At 50.7% G+C, this 18,137-nt stretch overlaps 1 protein-coding gene and 1 pseudogene across 2 annotated transcripts; one reads left to right on the plus strand and one right to left on the minus strand.

Moving 5' to 3' along the window:
• Positions 1–328: 328 nt before the first annotated feature.
• B3GALT5 (beta-1,3-galactosyltransferase 5) lies at positions 329–1,961 on the minus strand (the record flags this gene model as incomplete). Its single annotated transcript, XM_081138043.1, has 2 exons — positions 1,891–1,961; positions 329–1,264 (listed from the first exon to the last, which is right to left on the minus strand). Exon 2 carries the CDS (start codon positions 1,262–1,264, stop codon positions 329–331), a length of 936 nt encoding a protein of 311 aa, XP_080994169.1. The 5' UTR covers positions 1,891–1,961.
• A 12,555-nt stretch (positions 1,962–14,516) lies between these two features.
• LOC308557930 (tropomodulin-2 pseudogene) lies at positions 14,517–17,843 on the plus strand (annotated as a pseudogene). The gene is made up of 3 exons: positions 14,517–14,572; positions 16,692–16,744; positions 16,810–17,843. The product of its transcript is annotated as a tropomodulin-2 pseudogene (transcript).
• The last annotated feature ends 294 nt before the right edge of the window (positions 17,844–18,137 follow it).

Below are 18,137 nucleotides of genomic sequence, written 5' to 3' on the forward strand. Positions count from 1 at the left end.
GGAAATGACGGCACCCCCACCTCACACGGATGCTGGCCGCTGAAATGGGAGAAAGGCGTGCGTGCAACACCCAGCGCAATGGTGGGGATGGCAGGAGGCCGGCTCTATCACTGCTCGGGGCACTGGCACGAAATCCATCAGCGGTTTCACTGGAGCCTGGGTTCTGCTTGAGATCTGCAAAGCTACCGGATGTCACCGTCCCCACCTTCCTCCCCTTCCCTCTCCTTCCTCCCCTCCCTCCCTCCCTCCCTCCCTCCCTCCCCCTCGACGGTTCTCAGCGATGCCATGGGAAGATCCTTCAACAACACCACCGCCCGCTGGGCTCCCCTCACTCCGCCGGACACTCCTCTCCCAGCGAACTTTCCAGGGCCTTCCAGTAGCTCAGCATCTTCTGGGGCTGGATGAAGTGGCAGGCGACGATCTTCTTAAAGCGGCAGGTGGAGAAGCTCAGGCCGGCGGGGAAGAAGGTCTGCTCGGAGTGCAGCTCCTCCAGGCCGATCCTCAGCCGCGCCAGGCACAGCCCCACGAAGACGTCCTCCAGCTTGATGAAGGGGACGGCCTCGGACACGTTGTACACCTGGCTCGCCACGTCGCCCGAGAACACGTAGGCGGTGCCCGAGCAGAAGGGCGGGTACTTGTCCCACGGGTACTCGTACCTGCTCACGAACCACTTGTTGCGCTTCTCCCGGATGGGAAGCTCGTTCATTTTCAAGAAGCCGGTGAAGAAGCGGCTTGTCCGGTTTTTCTTCAGCAGCAGCTCCACCAGGTAGTAGACGTTGACGAACATGTCGGAGTCCGTTTTCATCACGAAAGCCGCCTGGGGACAGAAGTGGTGGACCCACTCGAACCCCATCATGGTCTTCAGAGTCAGGTTCAAGTACACGTCCACGAAGTCCTTCTGGATGATGTCGCGGTGTCGCTGGCTTTCCTGGGCCACCGCTCGCGACGCGCCCTCGCTGGGGGTGGTTCCCAGGAGGAAGAACGTTTTTATCCGTTTTCCTCTCACGACCTTCTCTTTGCCCCACGTTTTCCGGATGGCGGTGCGAGCGAACAGCTGCTCGTGCGAGGAGGTCACCAGCAGGACAAGGAACGGGGGGCTGTGCCCGCAGTCTACGTCCGGGAGCTGGAGGAACCTCCCGTATTCTTTCTTGAAGATAAATGGCTCTCCTTTAAAAATAGACAGGTCGTGCATGCTGAAATACAAGCAAAGGGCTCCCAGAACCACGAGGGAAAAATATATCCATCTCGTCTTCACGGGGGCCATCTGAAAGCAACAAAACCAAACGTTCAGACCTCAAAAGGAGGGGGGCAGTTAGCCCTACCCGGGAGGCTGGGCGGGGACCGCGCCGTGTCTCGGAAGCTCTGGAACCCGCTGCACAGAGCAGAGGCCGCGGTTCCACAGCGCGGCGCAGGCGACTGCCTGGGTGGGTGGCTCGGCGCTGGATGATCAGGACCCCAGGGAGAGGACACTGGGCCCGGCGCCAAGGCCGGCACCGCGCCGTGGGAGTCTCGGGTTTCCTGTCTAGAGGGCTGCGCAACCCCATCTCTCACTGGCTCCTGCCAGCTCTGCCTTCTCCGACTCCGCCGAGAGTCCAGCCAGAGCCTGCAGACCACCTGCCCCCGATCTACACGCGTGGACCTCTGCCTTCTTCTCTGGTGGAATTCAGCACCATTTTCTCTCTCAGAAAGAAAAGGACGGGTTAGCTGATTTGCACAGCTACCTTGAAATTCCACCCCTACGAGTGGTAGTTGTTATTTTACCGTTTTAGGTTACTTTTTAAAGTCACCTGTGTGATTCTGTCATCTTCTGCCCATCCATCTGTTTGTTCTCGACAAATCCAGGATGATCCATGTTAACATCAGAACATTAAGAAAAAAAAATAAACTCACGTTTTCCTGGGTAAGACGAGCCTCTGGTTTGAAAGCTAAGCCACAGGGTAGATTCCAAGAGGAAATGCGTTCCAAACCGTTGTCAGCATAGGCCCTTCTGCACTCTCACGTTCTGGCTTGGTTAGTTTACTGAAAATGATGACCCTCTTTCTCAGGAATCACATAAGGAAAAAACACAAAGAGCAGCGTCATTCAAATCGCTCGTGCCTCATGGGCAGCTCTTCACCATCTGCTGTGCCCAGTGTTTGCTACAGTGTTGCCCCACCACCTGCCTACGTAACCTTGGAGGAACCCCAGCCTCACTTTCCCCATCTGTAAAATGGGTACAATGGAGACACATTTCACCACATTGTTCACCCGTGGGCAATAGTAACATCACGCAAGTATCCGAGCATCTTTTCTGGACTGAGGGATTAGAACGGCACCCAGAGCTCTGCAAAGAGATGTCAGTCGGTTACAGTCCAATTTCTCATGTTGGTATCTACCTTCTCGACAGTGTGGCTGATGCTCAAAGAGCTTAACACAGGGAAGAAACCCATCAATTCTCAACTCAGTGTCCGTGTCTTCAAAATGTCATCCTAGGTCAGAGGACAGAGGTGCCAGAAAGAAAAGAAACTTACTGAGTGAAATGGAGAAAGGGCTGGTGATTTTGATGTCAAAAGAGGATCTCAAAATCTTATTCAGTCAAAACTATGTTCCAAATATACTCAAGTACATTCAGAAAAGAAATGGAACAATGATGGAGCTTTTCAGAAGTAGCTGACTCTCTGGAGGCCGACGTGGTCCAGTTCCTGTTCTTCTCAGCCCCCCGAGGAGCTCCCCTCCAGCTGGGGCCCCCACCACCTTCGGAGAAATCACTGCCAGAGGTGAGGGTGAGTCTCAGCTGGTGCTTGCAGGATGGTGAGAATTCTATTTCCTTCTTTCTTCCTTTGTGAGATTATTTATTTGCAGGTCTAGGATATGTAGCTTATTTTGCCAGGGTAGGGATGCATTTCCCTCCACAATATACTTTAGAGAGAAACATGAAAACCCAATGCAAGAGAAAGATATTTCTCTGTTCTGCTTCCTGTCTCAGGCACATCTGCTCGTCAGCAATGGGCTGCCTCAATAGCAAACCTGAAGTTCCTGTGCCCCCAGAGCACCTTTTCTCAGGATCCTTCCCAAGGGTCTGTCCCCAGGGGTGGATGCTCAGCTCACTGTCTGCACCAGTCTCTCGCTGGACGCCAAACAGCACCCAGGAGGCAGAGCAAGTGGCAGGGGCCCAACCAGCCAAAGCTCCCTGGCATCGTTTTTTCATGTACGGTTGGAACATTCTTCCTGCCAACAGTGACTCTCCAGAAGTTACACCTCACAAACCCACTTACAAAGCATTTGCATCTTTGATTGAGTCTATATTGTGAGCTACAAGGACCCAGCCCCAACCTTCCACTGGAGGTGAATTTGGGGAGGGCACCTGGCACTGACAAAGCCTGAGGAGCAGGTAACTAGGAAGGGAAGTGTGTGCCCTGGTTCCGCCCCCCACAGGCCAGCTGGGAGGCAGGAGCCCTGAGCATAACGCAGCTCAGCCTTACCTGGGGCAGAGCCACAAACACACACTATCTCTGCTATGGAGGTCCCACCCTCCAAACACACCCGTACCAGGCTGTGAGGCCCCGCCAGCCAGCCGGTAAGGGATCAGCAGTTTCCTTAGCAAATGCCCCATTCTAGGCTTTGCTCTTCTAACCTGTGAGCCTTATAGATACACACACAGAGCCTCGGAACTGGAGTAGATAAGCACTGCGCATGAATTATAGATCAAGGCAAGCCAGAAGGTGGCAGGCACCTTTTCCCCTTCTCCCCTGCCTCCCACCCTCCACAGGCTCCTCTGCAGGCATCACAGCTCCAGGCTGGGGTCACTGTGCCCCTTCGGGGCTGGAGTGCCGGGGTGGGGGGCATGGCTATGCCCCTCCTTACACCCCAGAGGCCTGTGCACTGGTTAGACACCGGGCACATCTGAATTACAGTGAAACAAGCAATAGCACAAAGCAAGAGCCTTCAAGGGAACCTGAAAGTCAATGTCCTAACTGCCTTGCAGTCCTGTGGAGGGTCCCTCCCCAGGCCAGGTGGGCGGGACCTCTGACCTAAGGTTAGAGGCCCTGGAGACAAAGGGTTCAGAGTCCACATGCCCAGGGGCTAGAAAGCCAAAGACCGTGGTCTGGAAAGTTAAGTTTAAGGGGGCCGATGAGGAGGACCTCTCTCCTGGGTCCGTCAGTCTGGAGAATCCTCCCTATGCCTGCTGGGAGCCCCTCCCGCTTCTGAGCTGCCTGTCTCGGTACTTAGGTTGTTGAGGGGACACAGGGATTCTTCAGGAAGCACAGAGGAGAGGTGCCGGATCATGAAGAGCCACCCATCTAAGGAAGACAGCGGGAGTGAGAACCTGCAGAGCGCATCCCATCGAGGGTTTCTCCACAGGAAAAGGAATGGGTGAGGGCGCAGAACCACCACGCCATACAATTCGGTTTGAACCCAGACGACTCCCCAAGCAGGCTGGTGTCCTGGACAAACACAAGTCTTCTACGAATGCTAGAGAAATAAGCTGATGTGCCTTCTAACTATGTCAGAAAACCGGCACGATAGAAAAATAGACCAATGGAGCGGAACTGAGAGGCCGGAAGTAGGCCTACACAAATTCAGGTGCATTTCAGATCCGACAGTGAAAGGCACATCACTAAAGCTCTGGGAAGAAGAGCTTTCTGGTCTTGGACTAGGCAATTATTTTTAAACAGGACACAAAAACACGCCATAAAAGAATGAGAGACTGCCAAGACGTGTGGACTAGCGCGCCCTTCGGCCACTGCGCCCCTGGCCCCTGCGGTCACCCCGCTTCTTGGATCCTGGTGCAGGACTCTGCCAGCCTGGGCACTGCACTGTCACAAGCACCTGAGACCCCTGCCCAGCCACTTGCCCGCAGCCTGCAGGCTGCACACGTATCCGGGGTCTGGCCTAGGGCAGGCAGCTCGGTGTGGCCCGGCTGGGCTCCAAAGTGTCCCCATGCCATGGCCAGCTCATGGTGGTCAGTGTGGGCAAGACAGAGCTCACCATCCGGTTCACCCAGTCCTATTTTGTGATGGATTATGATCCAACCATCAAGGATTCCTACGGAAAGCAGTGATGATAGGTGACAGAGCAGCCCAGCTAGATACTCTAGACAGAGCAGGACAAGGAGAGATTGGAGCTATGGGGGAACAGTCGATGGGAGCTGGCAAGGGTTTCCTGTCCGTCTTTTCAGTCCCAGATGGAGGCAGTTGGGAAGAAATGTGTCAGTTTCAAAGACAGATTCTCAGAGGCAAGGGCCATGATGCGTTTCCAGTGACTGGAACTGGTACCAAAGCAGACCTGGATCATCAAAGACAGGTGGCACAGAGAGGACAGCAGATAGCACCACGCCTGACGGCGACTTCCACGCAGGCGTCAGCAGACGTCAGGACGAACGCGGATCCAGCTTTGCAGCAACTGGCCTCAGTGAAGAGGGAGTGGAGGGGATTCGGGGCGCAAAGCCCGGGACACGCCGCGGGGGAGAGAAGCGCCCGACAAGGCGGCGCGGTCACCCCGGAAACGATCTGCTCAGCTGAGATTTACACGAAGCTCCCTGAACCAGAGGCCATGGGAAGTTCATGTGTGTCAACGCTAAGGCTTAAACGTCACTGCCTGACAAACGGGTCCAGTCAGTCTTCAAGATGACAACTGACCGATCCACGATCCTCCACGCCCCTTACAATCAGGCCCTGCCTGCCGTCCCTGTGCTGCTGGCCGGCCCGCGCCTCCACCCTCAGGCCACACTGGTCCCCTCTCTGCCCCCTGAAATACCCGGTCTTTCCTTCCTGCCCGCCTGAGCTCGTGCCTCCAGCTTACCCCTCCGTCACGTCCCCTATTTATCACTCAGGACGCCCACCATGTGGCATTTTCTCAATTTCATTAGTGGGATCGGATTTTATCATTTCTGTGTACGAACCTTGGACTACTGTCCACCTTTCCCCCGGTCACTAACGCCCGAAGGACAGAGCATTTTCTGCCTTTTCGACACTGCAGTGTCTGCCGGCGCAGTATTCGGCACACAGCCACCCACGGGAAAGTCCTGGGTGGACCAGGAGAGGCCCCCGTCTCCAGAAGCCGAAAGGCGGTTCCGCACAACTGCGCGCTCCCCCCGCGGGGAGCCAAAGGCTTGCTTCGCAGGGTAGAGCCTCGGGATGAAACTCTCCGGAGAGATTTTTCGGTGCATTTGGGATTTCTGCTTTATGTACATTTCCTAAGACTTCCCTTATTTCTCAGAAGAAGCAGCCTGGTTTATGTCAATGGAAGAGGGAGCAATATCGCAATGTCTGGTTCCACCCGCTGCTCCCGCGGAGGCCGGCGGGTTTTCAGCGGCCACGCGTGGGCATTGTTGGCGGCGTTTGGAAGCATAAGGCAGGCTGCCCGGCGGGAAGGGGACAAGCAGCTGTGCAGAGAAAGACGGGGAACTAGGGTTCACGCGTGGCGCTCCTGCCAGCATCTGCCTGCTGGCCCCAGGACACAGGCACGCCAAGAGGACGGGAGACCACCTTCGTGCAGAAAGCAGGGCATTCGCAAGGACAAAGCACAGCTGGCCAGGCACAAACTTCAAATGCACAGGTTTGTCAACACAGCAGAAGTGACTCTCAGGAGCAGCCAAACCTCGCAGACCCTCCCGACTCACACACCCTTCGCTCTCCATGGCACAGAGATTGCGCCCCACATGCTCCTCCTAATCGTGGGAAAGCTCCCTCTCCGCGGGTTTCATCACCCGCAGCTCTCTCCCAGACCCGCAGGAGGCGACCACAAAAACCTACAAACTAGCAAAAAGCTGAATCCACACATCGTGTGTGTGGTTCCCGCAGGCAGGCCACTCTTGAGACTGCCGTTGTTAATTGCAATTATCACCGTTTATCTTCTGCTAGAATGTCTTTTGGACTGTGGGCTATTTTACTGCAGGACGCCAGGTAGAACGTTCTGAGTTCACAGTGGGGGCTCCTGGGACAGGTGTTGCTTTCTCCCTCGAGGGGATGAGCTGCTTCCTTAGGCCTGTCATTTTTTCCTATACATAGCAGCCTCCGGCCTGTCATTACTTGCTGTTGTCTGCCAGGAAGCGGGAGATTCTGCTGACGACACGTGGCTAGAGAATGCACTCTGAGTTGGTTTTCTAACAGAAGAAGTAGAGCAAAACCTCATGACTTCTGCCCTCCGAGTTCAAGACCACTTGGCCTGGCCTGAAGCAGTCCCTGAACAAAATGTGGAGGCCGTGACACTCGGCCAAGAAACCCGCTGATGGGGGAGGGTTAAGGCGCCCTTTTTCTTAAACACTGACCTACAGTTGTCAAGAGGCTTCACTCCAGCTTCCAAGACTGCTCAACTTAGATCTTCATTCACAAATATGAGGCAGAGTAAAACGGTACAGAGGGGAATTAGCAACTAGAAGGAAGGAACTGAGTAAAAATCTTTGCAGTCTTCTTAAGAAAATTTCTATATGACACCCTAGAAATAAATTTCAAAAAGCCATCTGTGCATAAATATTGTGCTGGCTGCGAACATTCTTACCCAGATTGTTACCAGGCAGGAACCGGGCGCCAAGCGGCTCTTCCTCAGGCCAGCCTGTAGCGTGTGGGTTCTTGACTTCACGCAGGAAAGATTTCACGAGTCCAGGTGATTTTGAGAGCGTGTTTATTAAAGCTGGGGACAGTGAAACAAGGAAGGGCTTAGCACAGAAAAAGCAACAGGAGAGCCTACAAGGGGGCTGCTTTGGCTCAATGGGAAGTAAAAGTCACAGTGGCGGGGGGTGAGCCACGACGGGGATGCTGCTGACTCACTGAAAACTCAGAAAAAAGAGGTCTTGGAGACAGGTTCAGGCAGTTATCCCAGGACAAGCCACCACTGTCCATTGCTCCCTTAGTTGCAAGTCTCATGGGGACCCTTAGGACTTAGAGAGAAAAAGCACGCCTGAGAAAGAAATGGGGGGAGAGGGTGGGCATGCTCCTGAGAGAGCCCATGCTGGGCCTTGGTCTCTCTAAAGGCAGGAATTTTAGGGGAGGTCTTAAGAAAGGATCTCAATAGAGTATTCATCAGCTTTATGCTGATGTGTCAAAATGAGATTTCTTCCCCTGACTGCATCCCTCCATGGGTGTGGGTGGCAAAAATGGCATTGTGGATGGAAAGGGGCCACATCCTAAACCTGACAAGCTCAGGGGAGGACTGCATGGAGGCCTTCCAAACTCAGACACCTAAAGTAACCACAAAGGATGGTCTGAAATGAAAACTTTTTAACTAAAAGCAATTTATGGCCCTGGCCAGTGTTGCTCAGCGATAAAAGAGTGTCGGCTTGAGCACCAAAGGGTAGCAGGTTCGATTCCTGGTCAAGGGAACGTACCTGTGTTGCAGGTTCAATCCCTGGCCCCGACCGAGGTGCACGTGAGAGGCAATTAAGCCATTCGGTCTGTGCTACTTTGTTATGGCAGCCCCAGGGCACTTACACACTTACTAGCGAATCAATGAGTGAAATCACTCAGAGCATGTTTTACCTGAGTATCTGCAATGTAACTTCTGTGTGCTTTGTTCAGTGACAAGCACAGAGCAGTATTAGAGGGAACCCTGCTCGCAGGGACGTTGCACGTAGCTCTGTCACGCATGCTTCCTCCTCTCACTATGAACAGTTGGAAAGAGAAATTTTTTCCCACATAATTTTTTCACACTAGATTTCTTTTTCTGTTTGGAGAAAACTCTACACGCAGGAACAGTTATCAAAGAGCAGACAAACAGTTACATTAAAGATCCGAAAACAGCTGGGGGGGGGCTATTTCCATTCAGCTGTGTCCCATCCTTCCTTGGATATTTCTGCCCATCATACCTCCCGGGGACTGAGTTCTCTCCTCTGGCCACCTCTAGGCAATCACAGCTTTCCAGTGAATCTGCGGAAACCACCTTCCCTGGAACAGAAAAAGAAAATGCTAGCATGCAAACATCATCTCCTCCTAGTCAAAGGCCAGTCACCTCCTGTGTCTTTCACTGTTTCTCACTTGAAAACCCAGCACAGTCACCATGAGTCCATGGAGCAAGCCAGAAACGTGTGAGAGAGAAATTTCACTGACCTAGGTCACCAATGCCCAAGTAGTCGCTGAATGAGACACTGTCATGGAACGTCGGAGAGTGTGGCTAAGACTGCCACAGGGAGTATTAACAGAACTAAGAAACAGATGCTCAGAAAATTTCCTGTCCAACATTCGGGTTTACTGTGGAATCTGCTTCCAGCTCGCTCACATTCACTTCACTCCAAATCTGACTTAAAAGTACACAGCTTTCACTAAAGATAACGTTGGCAGGAAAACCACAGATTTTAATATGAAGTGATTCACAGTGAAAATATGACACTTCTTAAAAGCTCATTAACATTGTTAAACACAGGTGGGTTTGTTAGAAAGTCCCACTATCTCACTTAATGACACCTCTTCATTTTTCCACTGGTATCTGGCTTTGAGTGCCGGTTGTTACAGAGCAAGCTGGGACCATTTTCCTATAAAAACCAAAGCTGTCAACGTGCCCTAAGAATTTTACTGAGAATATCATATTTTAACAATAAAAAGAGCAAAACATGTCAATTGGAGAAATAAGGACACAAAGTTAGACTAAAGTAAGTGACTTCTAAGCACCATTTTCAAATGCTCATCATTTTCATTTTAAACCAGCATTTCCATTATTCTAACTGCAGGTACTTCTGAATAGCAGGGTAACTGTCTACAGACTTAAGGGGAAAACAGTAAGCCATCATCCTGGCTGTACAGCAATAAAACTAGGAATTAACACTAACTTTGATCAAGACCATCAAAAATCTCAACCACTTAGAAATAAAGAAAATTAACTATAAGGTCAAAGGAGAAGTTAAATATGCAATAACGGAGAACCTATAAAACAAAACAGGTGAGAACACTAGATATAACTTTTCAGGATGTGTTCAAAGCTGCTTTTAGAGGCAAATGCATAGTCTTCAGTATTTTCATTGTTAAAGAAAAGGAAAAAAACTAAGCCCTCAAAGAATTTTGGAAACAAACAAAAATTATAGAAAGTAGGAGTAATAAAACTAAATGCAGGATTAAATTTATTTAAACACTAAAACAAAATATTACTGGTAAAAGCACATGCCCTTTCTTAAAAATGGACTAAGCTCTAACATAAATACAGAAAGTGAGCAGAAAACAATAAAATGAGAACTGGACATGGGAAATGCTACAAATAGAAGATCATCAAGATGTTAAGAGTTCTGTGTTTGGAACCCAAGGGAACTGGGTCAGAGTTTAAGTCTGACACTTGTTAGTTATGAGACTGTGGGCAGACTTACCGTCTAAAGACAGTTTCCTCTATATAAGAAGAGTGTAAAACTTTTTAAATGAGAAAATAATGGTAACTACCTCCTAAAGTTTTTGTGAGTCAAATAAGTACTTCATGGTACCCAGGAACTAGTAAGCTCTCAGGCAATAGTCAATCTTTCCTAAGACTTCCGTGATGATAGTCTGTTTGATTCGTAAGGCCCTACAATCCCCTCTGACATATGCTCAGGATACAATCACTTGACTTGGTCCCATTAGGTCCGCTGTGCAGGTGACACCTGTGATTCGATCTTCAAAATAATGCAATTTCTAGAAATTGCTGAAAGGTCAAATTCTTCCAAATTTTAAGTGGAACTGACATGCCAGGACCTCGTGAGAGGGCAGGTGATGTGGAGTGACTTGACAAGGGTCAAAATGTCCTCCAAAAAATATGTCCTTACAACATAGTTGCATGCTAAAAAAAAAAAAAAAGCTTCCTGCTAAACTGGTTAGAATCTGCCTGCATAAACAGAGACATTTCAACTACCACAGCGAGACAACACCTAGGAACAGAACAATGAAGAAGAGCAAGGAACGGAATTTAGAAAACATGAGTCAGGAGGGGTGGGAAATGGGGGCAAAAAGGGATTAACTGGATACTTAAGAGAAAAACCAGATTAACGTCCCAATAGTAGCTAAGACTATCGCTTCCTGTGTTCCAGCTACTGCGCTAAGCACTTTTCATTTGATTACACCTGTGTTTTCACCACGTGTCCATGAGCTGGATGCTAATGTTCTCTTTTATTGAGTAGACCCCGCGGAGTGAAATCACTAGCCGGGGTCCTAGAGTGAGTGAGTAATCGAAGCCAGCATCTACAGCCTGGGAAAGGCACTCTGGGGTCCACAGTCCTAAACCCCACTGCTCACCACCCCCGTCCCTCAGTGTCACAGAGGAGTGCCCCAGGAACCAGAAGAACCTAAAGAAGGAAGGGCCTTCATCAGTGTGAATCCTACAGAAAACTGTGGAGCCAGCAGCAGTCAGGCTTCCAAAGGGCAGCTTCAATGGGGTGATTGTGGCTAAAATCAGAGAGCAAATGACAGTCCTTTAGGAAGATAAAGACAGTAATCTTAAAGGGGGTGACTGGCTTAAATAAAACTTTCTATACAAGGAACAACAGCTAAAGAGACAGGATCCGAAACATGGGCTATGGCTGCTGGAGAACTCCTATGTATCCCTTAGAACCCTGCTCAGACATCACTACTACTATGTAGGCTTCTGAATTGTCTTCCCCAGAATTGACTGCTCCCCTCTTCCCTAGACTCCCAAGCACATTGTAACATCTACTGGAGTGCTGACTTTGCATTTTACTTTCTTGAAGCTGACTCCCCAACTAGACTATGAGCTCCTTGTGGTCAATGGACTGGTGTTCATTTATGTATCCTCAGGGTCTAGCCCAGCGTCCCACTTGGAGCAAGTGGGCAGGTACTCAGTAAATATTTGTTGCATAAAAAAAGGGATGTGGGAAGGGGTGGGAAGAAATGGAGGGTTCGGTCAAGCCTGAGAACAGGACAAACCAGGACGTCAATAAGTGATGACTAATGGAGTACTATGACCGAAAGAAGAAAGCCGAAAAGAAATCCATGCCAGCCAGCATCTTTCCCAGAACTAACGTTCATGACAGTATCTTATCTGTTAGCAAGCAGGGGTTCATCAACGACAGAAAACCAACCACCTGATTTTTAAAAATGGGCAAAGGACCTGAACACACATTTCTCCCCAGGCAGCTGGGGAGAGGGGCTGACAAAGACCAAGCAGGTTTCAAGGCCATTGGAACCAGGATGCAGTCCTGGCAGAAAACCAAGTAGAAATTTGATCAGAAGCCCGGTCAAAAGGACAAGCATCCTGGGGAGGCAAAGGGTTCCCCGGGGACACGGGTGCCTGGCTCGGAGCCCAAGGGCAACTCCATGCCCAGGAAGGAGGTATGGAAGCCTCGAACCCGCCCAGGATTGGGCCGAGCTGGCCCGAGTCTGCAGTCATCTAGCGGCTGACTGAGGAAGGAGGGCTGCGAGCCCCTGTCCTCTGATGAAAGGACGGAGGTTGTCACCCGTACAAGGAAGCTGGGCCAGATGCAAATCTCATAAAATCAGACGTGAATGGTGGGCCTGGTTTAGTCAAAGCACCTACTTAGAAACTCTACACAAGAACAGGTGCCCCATGTCTGGAAAGACCTTTGCAAAGGAAACACTGTCCTTGCGAATTTGCTGAGGTGGCAGCTCAGTCAAAGGTCTTTTACACTCTGAGTTGCACTTCCAGGAGATAAAACGTCGATGGACCTCACATTGAGATCCTTGCTGCACTATCAGAGCTTAATTATTTTTTAACTTACCTAACAAAGGGCCTATATAAGATAAACTGCCTTGAAAACAGAAGTTTATGGCTATCTAACCACTATACTGTACACCTGAAACCAATGCAAAATACTGAATGTAAACTGTAATTGAAAAAAATTTTTAATTTTGAAAAAACAAGAAGGAAAAAATGAGACAGAAAACAGGCCTTAACAGATACGCAGCCATTCCTTAGAAGGAAGACAGATATATTTTTTCACCACACTGTGCTACATGCCAGGAGTAATTTATCTTATAGCTGGAAGTTTGTATCTTTTGACCCCCTTCACCCATGTTGCCCACCCCGCCCCCCAACCCCTGCCTCTGGCAACCACCAACCTATTCTCTGTATCTGTGAGTTCAGTTTTGTTTTTGTCTCGTTAAGAGTCCACAAATAAGGGAGATTATCCAGTGTTTGTCTTTCTCAGACTTATTTCGCCAAAGGGGAGGTATCAAGTGTTCTCCCTTTGAAACAATCTGCGTATTACATGTACCTGTTTAAGAAGAAAAGCCATGGAAGGTGGGCAGATGCAAGATTATATGACTTAACTGAAGTGTTTTATTACTTGTAAGGATGGGCAGAATCAACACGCATTTTCCCACCAAAGCGAGTAGGGATTTCCCACCTGCGAAACCCTGTGCGAGCAGCCCTTCCCCACCCGCAGCACGCACCGGCACACGGCCCTTCCCCGATCTCTCTTCATTAACTTCTCCTCTGTCTCATGAAACAAGGGCAGAAATAGCAGATGAGGGAGATGCAGAATGGGAGGTGACGGTCATATGTAAACAAAAGGCAATTTTTTAAGTTTGCCATGCCAATACAAAGAGTGAGAAATAACTTCACAGCATCTGATTACCGCAGGTTTGAAAAGGGTTTTCTGTTACTGGAAGCTGTATTTATCCCCAAGGGTCAGACACCTAAACAAAACAAGTGAAACAGAAACAGGATTTTTAAAAAAAAATTAGATGCAACATTGACCGGGAATACACACGCACGCAATTTGTACAGATGTTGCCAAAAATGTTGATTACAAAATCTGAAGGCACCTCACTGCATCCAGGAGTGACCCAAAGAGACTCCCTTCCGGTCCTCTCCACCAAGTCAAACCCTACTTACTGCCACACATTAGTGAAGAGATGTCACTTCACCAGATTGCCTGTCACCCCCCACATACACACAACTCCCACACTCCGCAGGGAACTGTCAGTGCAGAGTGCTGAGGAGCTGGTTGTTTTTTTCAGGTTGGGTAATTCATTCTAACTGGGAGATGTTAATTTCCTAATCTCATGTTTGCACTGTGCCCACAGAGCAACACAACTTCCTCCTGTGCGGTGTGATGGGGTAACACTTCATAAGTGAATGCATCGGTATCAATGAAAAAGATATATAAATAATCCAATTAAAAATGGGAGGACTTGAATAGACATTTTGCCAAAGAACATAGGCAAACTGCCAACAGCCGCTCAATAGCACTAATCATCAGGGAAATGCAAATAAATCCACAAGGATATATCGCTGCCCACCTGCTAGGATGTTTACTATCAAAAAGACAAGAGAGCCTGCTGGAGAAGAGGTGGAGAAAAGGGAGCCCTTGTGCGCTGCTGATGGGAATGTAAACTGGTGCAGCCATTACAGAAAACAGTATAGAGACTCCTCAAAAAATTAAAAACAGAACTACCGTACGATCTGGCAACCCCACTTCTGGGTATGTAATTCAAAGAAAATGAAAACATCTCTAAGAGATGTTCACTGAAGCATTATTCACAACAGCCAAGGTATAGAAACCACGTAAGTGTCCGTGAATGGATGAATAGACAGATGAAGAAAATGTGTGTATCTACAATGGAATATTACGCAGCCTTAAAGAAGGAAACCTTGACGATTGCCACAGCATGGATGAGCAGGAGGGCGTCACGCCAAGTGAAATGAGCCATGCATACAACGACAAGTACCATGATATCACTTACACGTGGATTCCAAAAAAAAAAGGCCAAACTCATAGAAAAGGGGGGGGGGGGAGGAGACAGCGCTGGGGCTGGGAAAATGCCCAGAGGTTCTGAGGACCTCAGGTGCACACTTGACAACACTTTGGTGTTTAACTGAAATTTGCTGAGTACAGCCAGAATGTTCTCAAACACACAGGGAATAAAAAAGTAAATGAAAAATATTAATACACTGGTAAACCAAGTTTGATGAAATTTGGTCTGCAACCGTCTTATTTTCCTTCATATAAAAAGAAAAATGAAAGGCCCGGCGGGGCGGGGCTCAGCGGGTGAGCACCGACCTGGGATCCAGGAGGTCACAGGAGGATTCCTGGTCGGGGCACAGGATCAGGGCACAGGCCCGGTGGCGGCTCATCCCCAGTGGGGAGCGCGCAGGACGCAGCGGATCGGTGACTCTCTCATCCTTGATGTTTCTCTCTCCCTCTCCTTTCTTCTCTCCGAAATCAATACAGACATATTTTTTTTAAAACGAAAGAAAGAAAGAGAAACGGGCCACAAGCCCGCAGTGCAGGGTCCTCGGAAGCGCTGGGCGGTCGAGCGCACAGGGCCAGGCCACCGCGGGCCCCCCATCCGCGCCCGAATCCCCGCGCCCGCACCTCCCCGGGACCCCGGCGCTCCCCGCCCCCCACTCCTGCCCGACCCCCGAGGCCCCGCGCCCTTCTCGCCCCCACCTCCCGCGTCCCCCGGCGCCCGCACCTCCTTTGGCCCCGCGCCCGCGCGCCCCCATCCCCGGCCCTCACCGTGCGCCCCGCAGTCTGTCCGCGGTCCAGCCGGGCTGCAGCCGCCCTGAGCTCAGAGCCCCCCGGGGACCCCCAGCGCCGGGCGGTCCCGGGCGGAGCTGGGTCGGTGGGGCGCCGCTTACACCCGCGCGCAGCACTCGGGTGGGAGGAGCGCGCAGCGACGCGCGCAGGGGATCGCACGGGCCAGAGGCTGCGGCGCGGGGGCGGGGACGCGGAGGCGACGCGCCCGGCCCTGCGCAGTGCGGGAGGGGTGCTCCGTCTCCCCTCCCACCCCGGGCGCGGGGCCCCGAGAAGCCGCAGGTCTGGGGCTCTGCGCGCCCCGGGGGCGACGGGAACCGCCCGCAATGCGCCGCCTCCGCGGCCTCCAGGGGTGAACATCTTCCCCCGGCACCCGAGGCTCCGCGGGGGCATTTGCGCACGGCCCCGAGGCCGATTCTTGGAGCTCACCTCCGGCCCCCCGGGGGAAGGGTGCAGAGTTAACTTTCAAACTCTGGAATCCGAAGGCAGCACAGGCCTGTGCTCCCCAAACCCCAGAGGCCTCCAGAGAGGACGCCCTACCCCCTTTCGGAAACGGTTTGGTTAGGAGCAGTGGGTCAGGTCAGGTGAGGGAATTAGTCGTGGGGGCTGTTTCATCCAGAGGACGGCAGAACCAAGTAGGTACTAGTCTTCCAATTCCCGTTTCGCACGTGAAACTGAGGCACGGAGAATTTTAGAGGCATGAGTCCTATAGCGACATATTCACTTAGTTAATATTTTACTTAGGGCGCTGTGTTTACTTTCATCGAGCATGGGCATGAAACTTGTTTTTCTTGCATTTCCTTATTATTTTGTCATAAAAATTCTTATAGACAAACAAAAAAAAGAGCCATGATGAGTAGTGAGATAGATGAGATGGTGCCAGCAGGAGCCCAGCTTTCTCTGGCAGGAAAAATATACGTATACTTATATACAAAAATACACATGTGTGTTTTTTAAGTCGGGAACATATGATTGATCATCTGATTTAGCGGATGTCAACCCTGCCTGGAAAATTTTGAAAATCCTCGGTGCTCAGGCCCTACCCCAGGCCAAATGAATCCGATTTTTCCTTAATCTCTATAATCTCCAATAGCTTCAGAGCAATGCCAAGCCTTAGCTCCTGTGGCCAGCTGGTGATCCCTCCTGGGCAAAGATGAAGCTAATGTGGGGGAGAGGTGAAGAAAACCCCTCGATTATTTAGGGCAGTGAAGTGCCAAAGCGTAAAAGATGCAGAATCTGGGCAGTCGCCCTGCCAGGGCACTGCCCCTGCTCATGGCCCCCGCTGCCTCCTGGCCCTGCTATCTAGGGACGGACAGACTGACGGCTCCCACTGCCGGCTCTGGGATGGGCGCACCAGCGGTACTCTGAAGTCTCGGGAAACTGGACCATTTAAATGTGCATGGCCCATGAGAAAGACGTGTAAGAAACCACGGCACTCCCTTTTCAAGAAGAGTTGGAGAAATACAAGAACATTGTTGAAGATGAGCTTCTTGGCAAACTCTAAAAGAGGAACTGAAAGCCTTGGACAGTGTTCCCAATGACCTAGATCCTGAGAGTGCCCTGCCCGTGGCTGGGTTCCGACCGTTCCAACCGAAAGGCCGGACACAGAAAGCAGCCACCTGCCCTTCAACCGCTAGCACCTCCTTTGTCTTGCACCTGGAGGGAGACTTAGGGATACAAAGGCAGGAAGACTTTGTGCCCTTTACTGTGGAAAAGAGGGAGAGCTTTTATCCCCAAAGAACCCGCAGAAACTCATAAAGAAGAAACAGTGACACTTGGCCGAGCTGGAAGAAGCCCTGGCCGGTGCCAGCAACGCTGAATTCCGTGACCGCGCAGCTGTTCTTGGAGCACACATTTTGCTCTAAATAATCCAGAGCCGGTGAAGAACATCCCACACTAAGGGCCTGTGAGAAGTGTGGTCAAAGGCAAGAAGGTCAGGCCTCTCTTTGAGCAACCACCCAACCCCACGAACGCAGAAGCCACAGATCCCAGCCTCAAGAAGTCAATGTCGACAATATTAAGAACAGTCCAATCCCAACCCTGAAGAAATTTCCAACACTTTGGAGACCAACACTCGTGAAAGGAAGTTCAGCCCAGCTGCCACCCCCAGCGATGACCCTGTGGCAATCGCTTCTGCACATATGCTGAAAGTAAGCAAGACCCTGAAAAGTCTAAACATAGAATCCAGTTCTGTAGCTGCAGCTGGGATCCTGGACCTGGTAGAGGCACTAAGAGAAAATGACACCTTGACCCAAACCAAGATCGACAACCAAAGATAGCAGTTGGGAGCAGCCGTAGGAATGGAAATCACCCAGATGCTCCAGGAGAGTTCAAGGATCCTCGAATTTGGATATCAGTTTACAAAGCAAGGGCCACGAGCAAGGTGGCAGCTGCCATCACAAAGAATAATGTAATTTACCTCGTTCGTAAAAAGCGAGTTGAAGGCGACCGGAGGTAAATCTCTACACGAGGCCAAGTTTCACCAGGGCGGCCATTTGGAAACAAACAAAAGCTCTTCCTCTTCTGAAACCAGAGCAAGGGGTCCGCTGCCCGCTGCCAAGAGTCAAAAAAGTAGAGACAAGGTTGAATCTTTGCGGCGCGTTTTATTATTCTGATGGCCGGTGATCAGAGAGGGCGACAGGCCCAGTACCTTGGAAAAAACCACCCTAACGTCTCCTCTCAAGCTAGCAATTTCAATAGGGTTAGAGGGTGAGGGGAAAAAGAAAAGTCTAAACACTACTTGTTGCAACTA

The sequence above is a fragment of the Miniopterus schreibersii genome (assembly GCF_964146895.1).
Source record: "Miniopterus schreibersii genome assembly, chromosome: 5".
NCBI classification, from domain to species: Eukaryota; Metazoa; Chordata; class Mammalia; order Chiroptera; family Miniopteridae; genus Miniopterus; species Miniopterus schreibersii.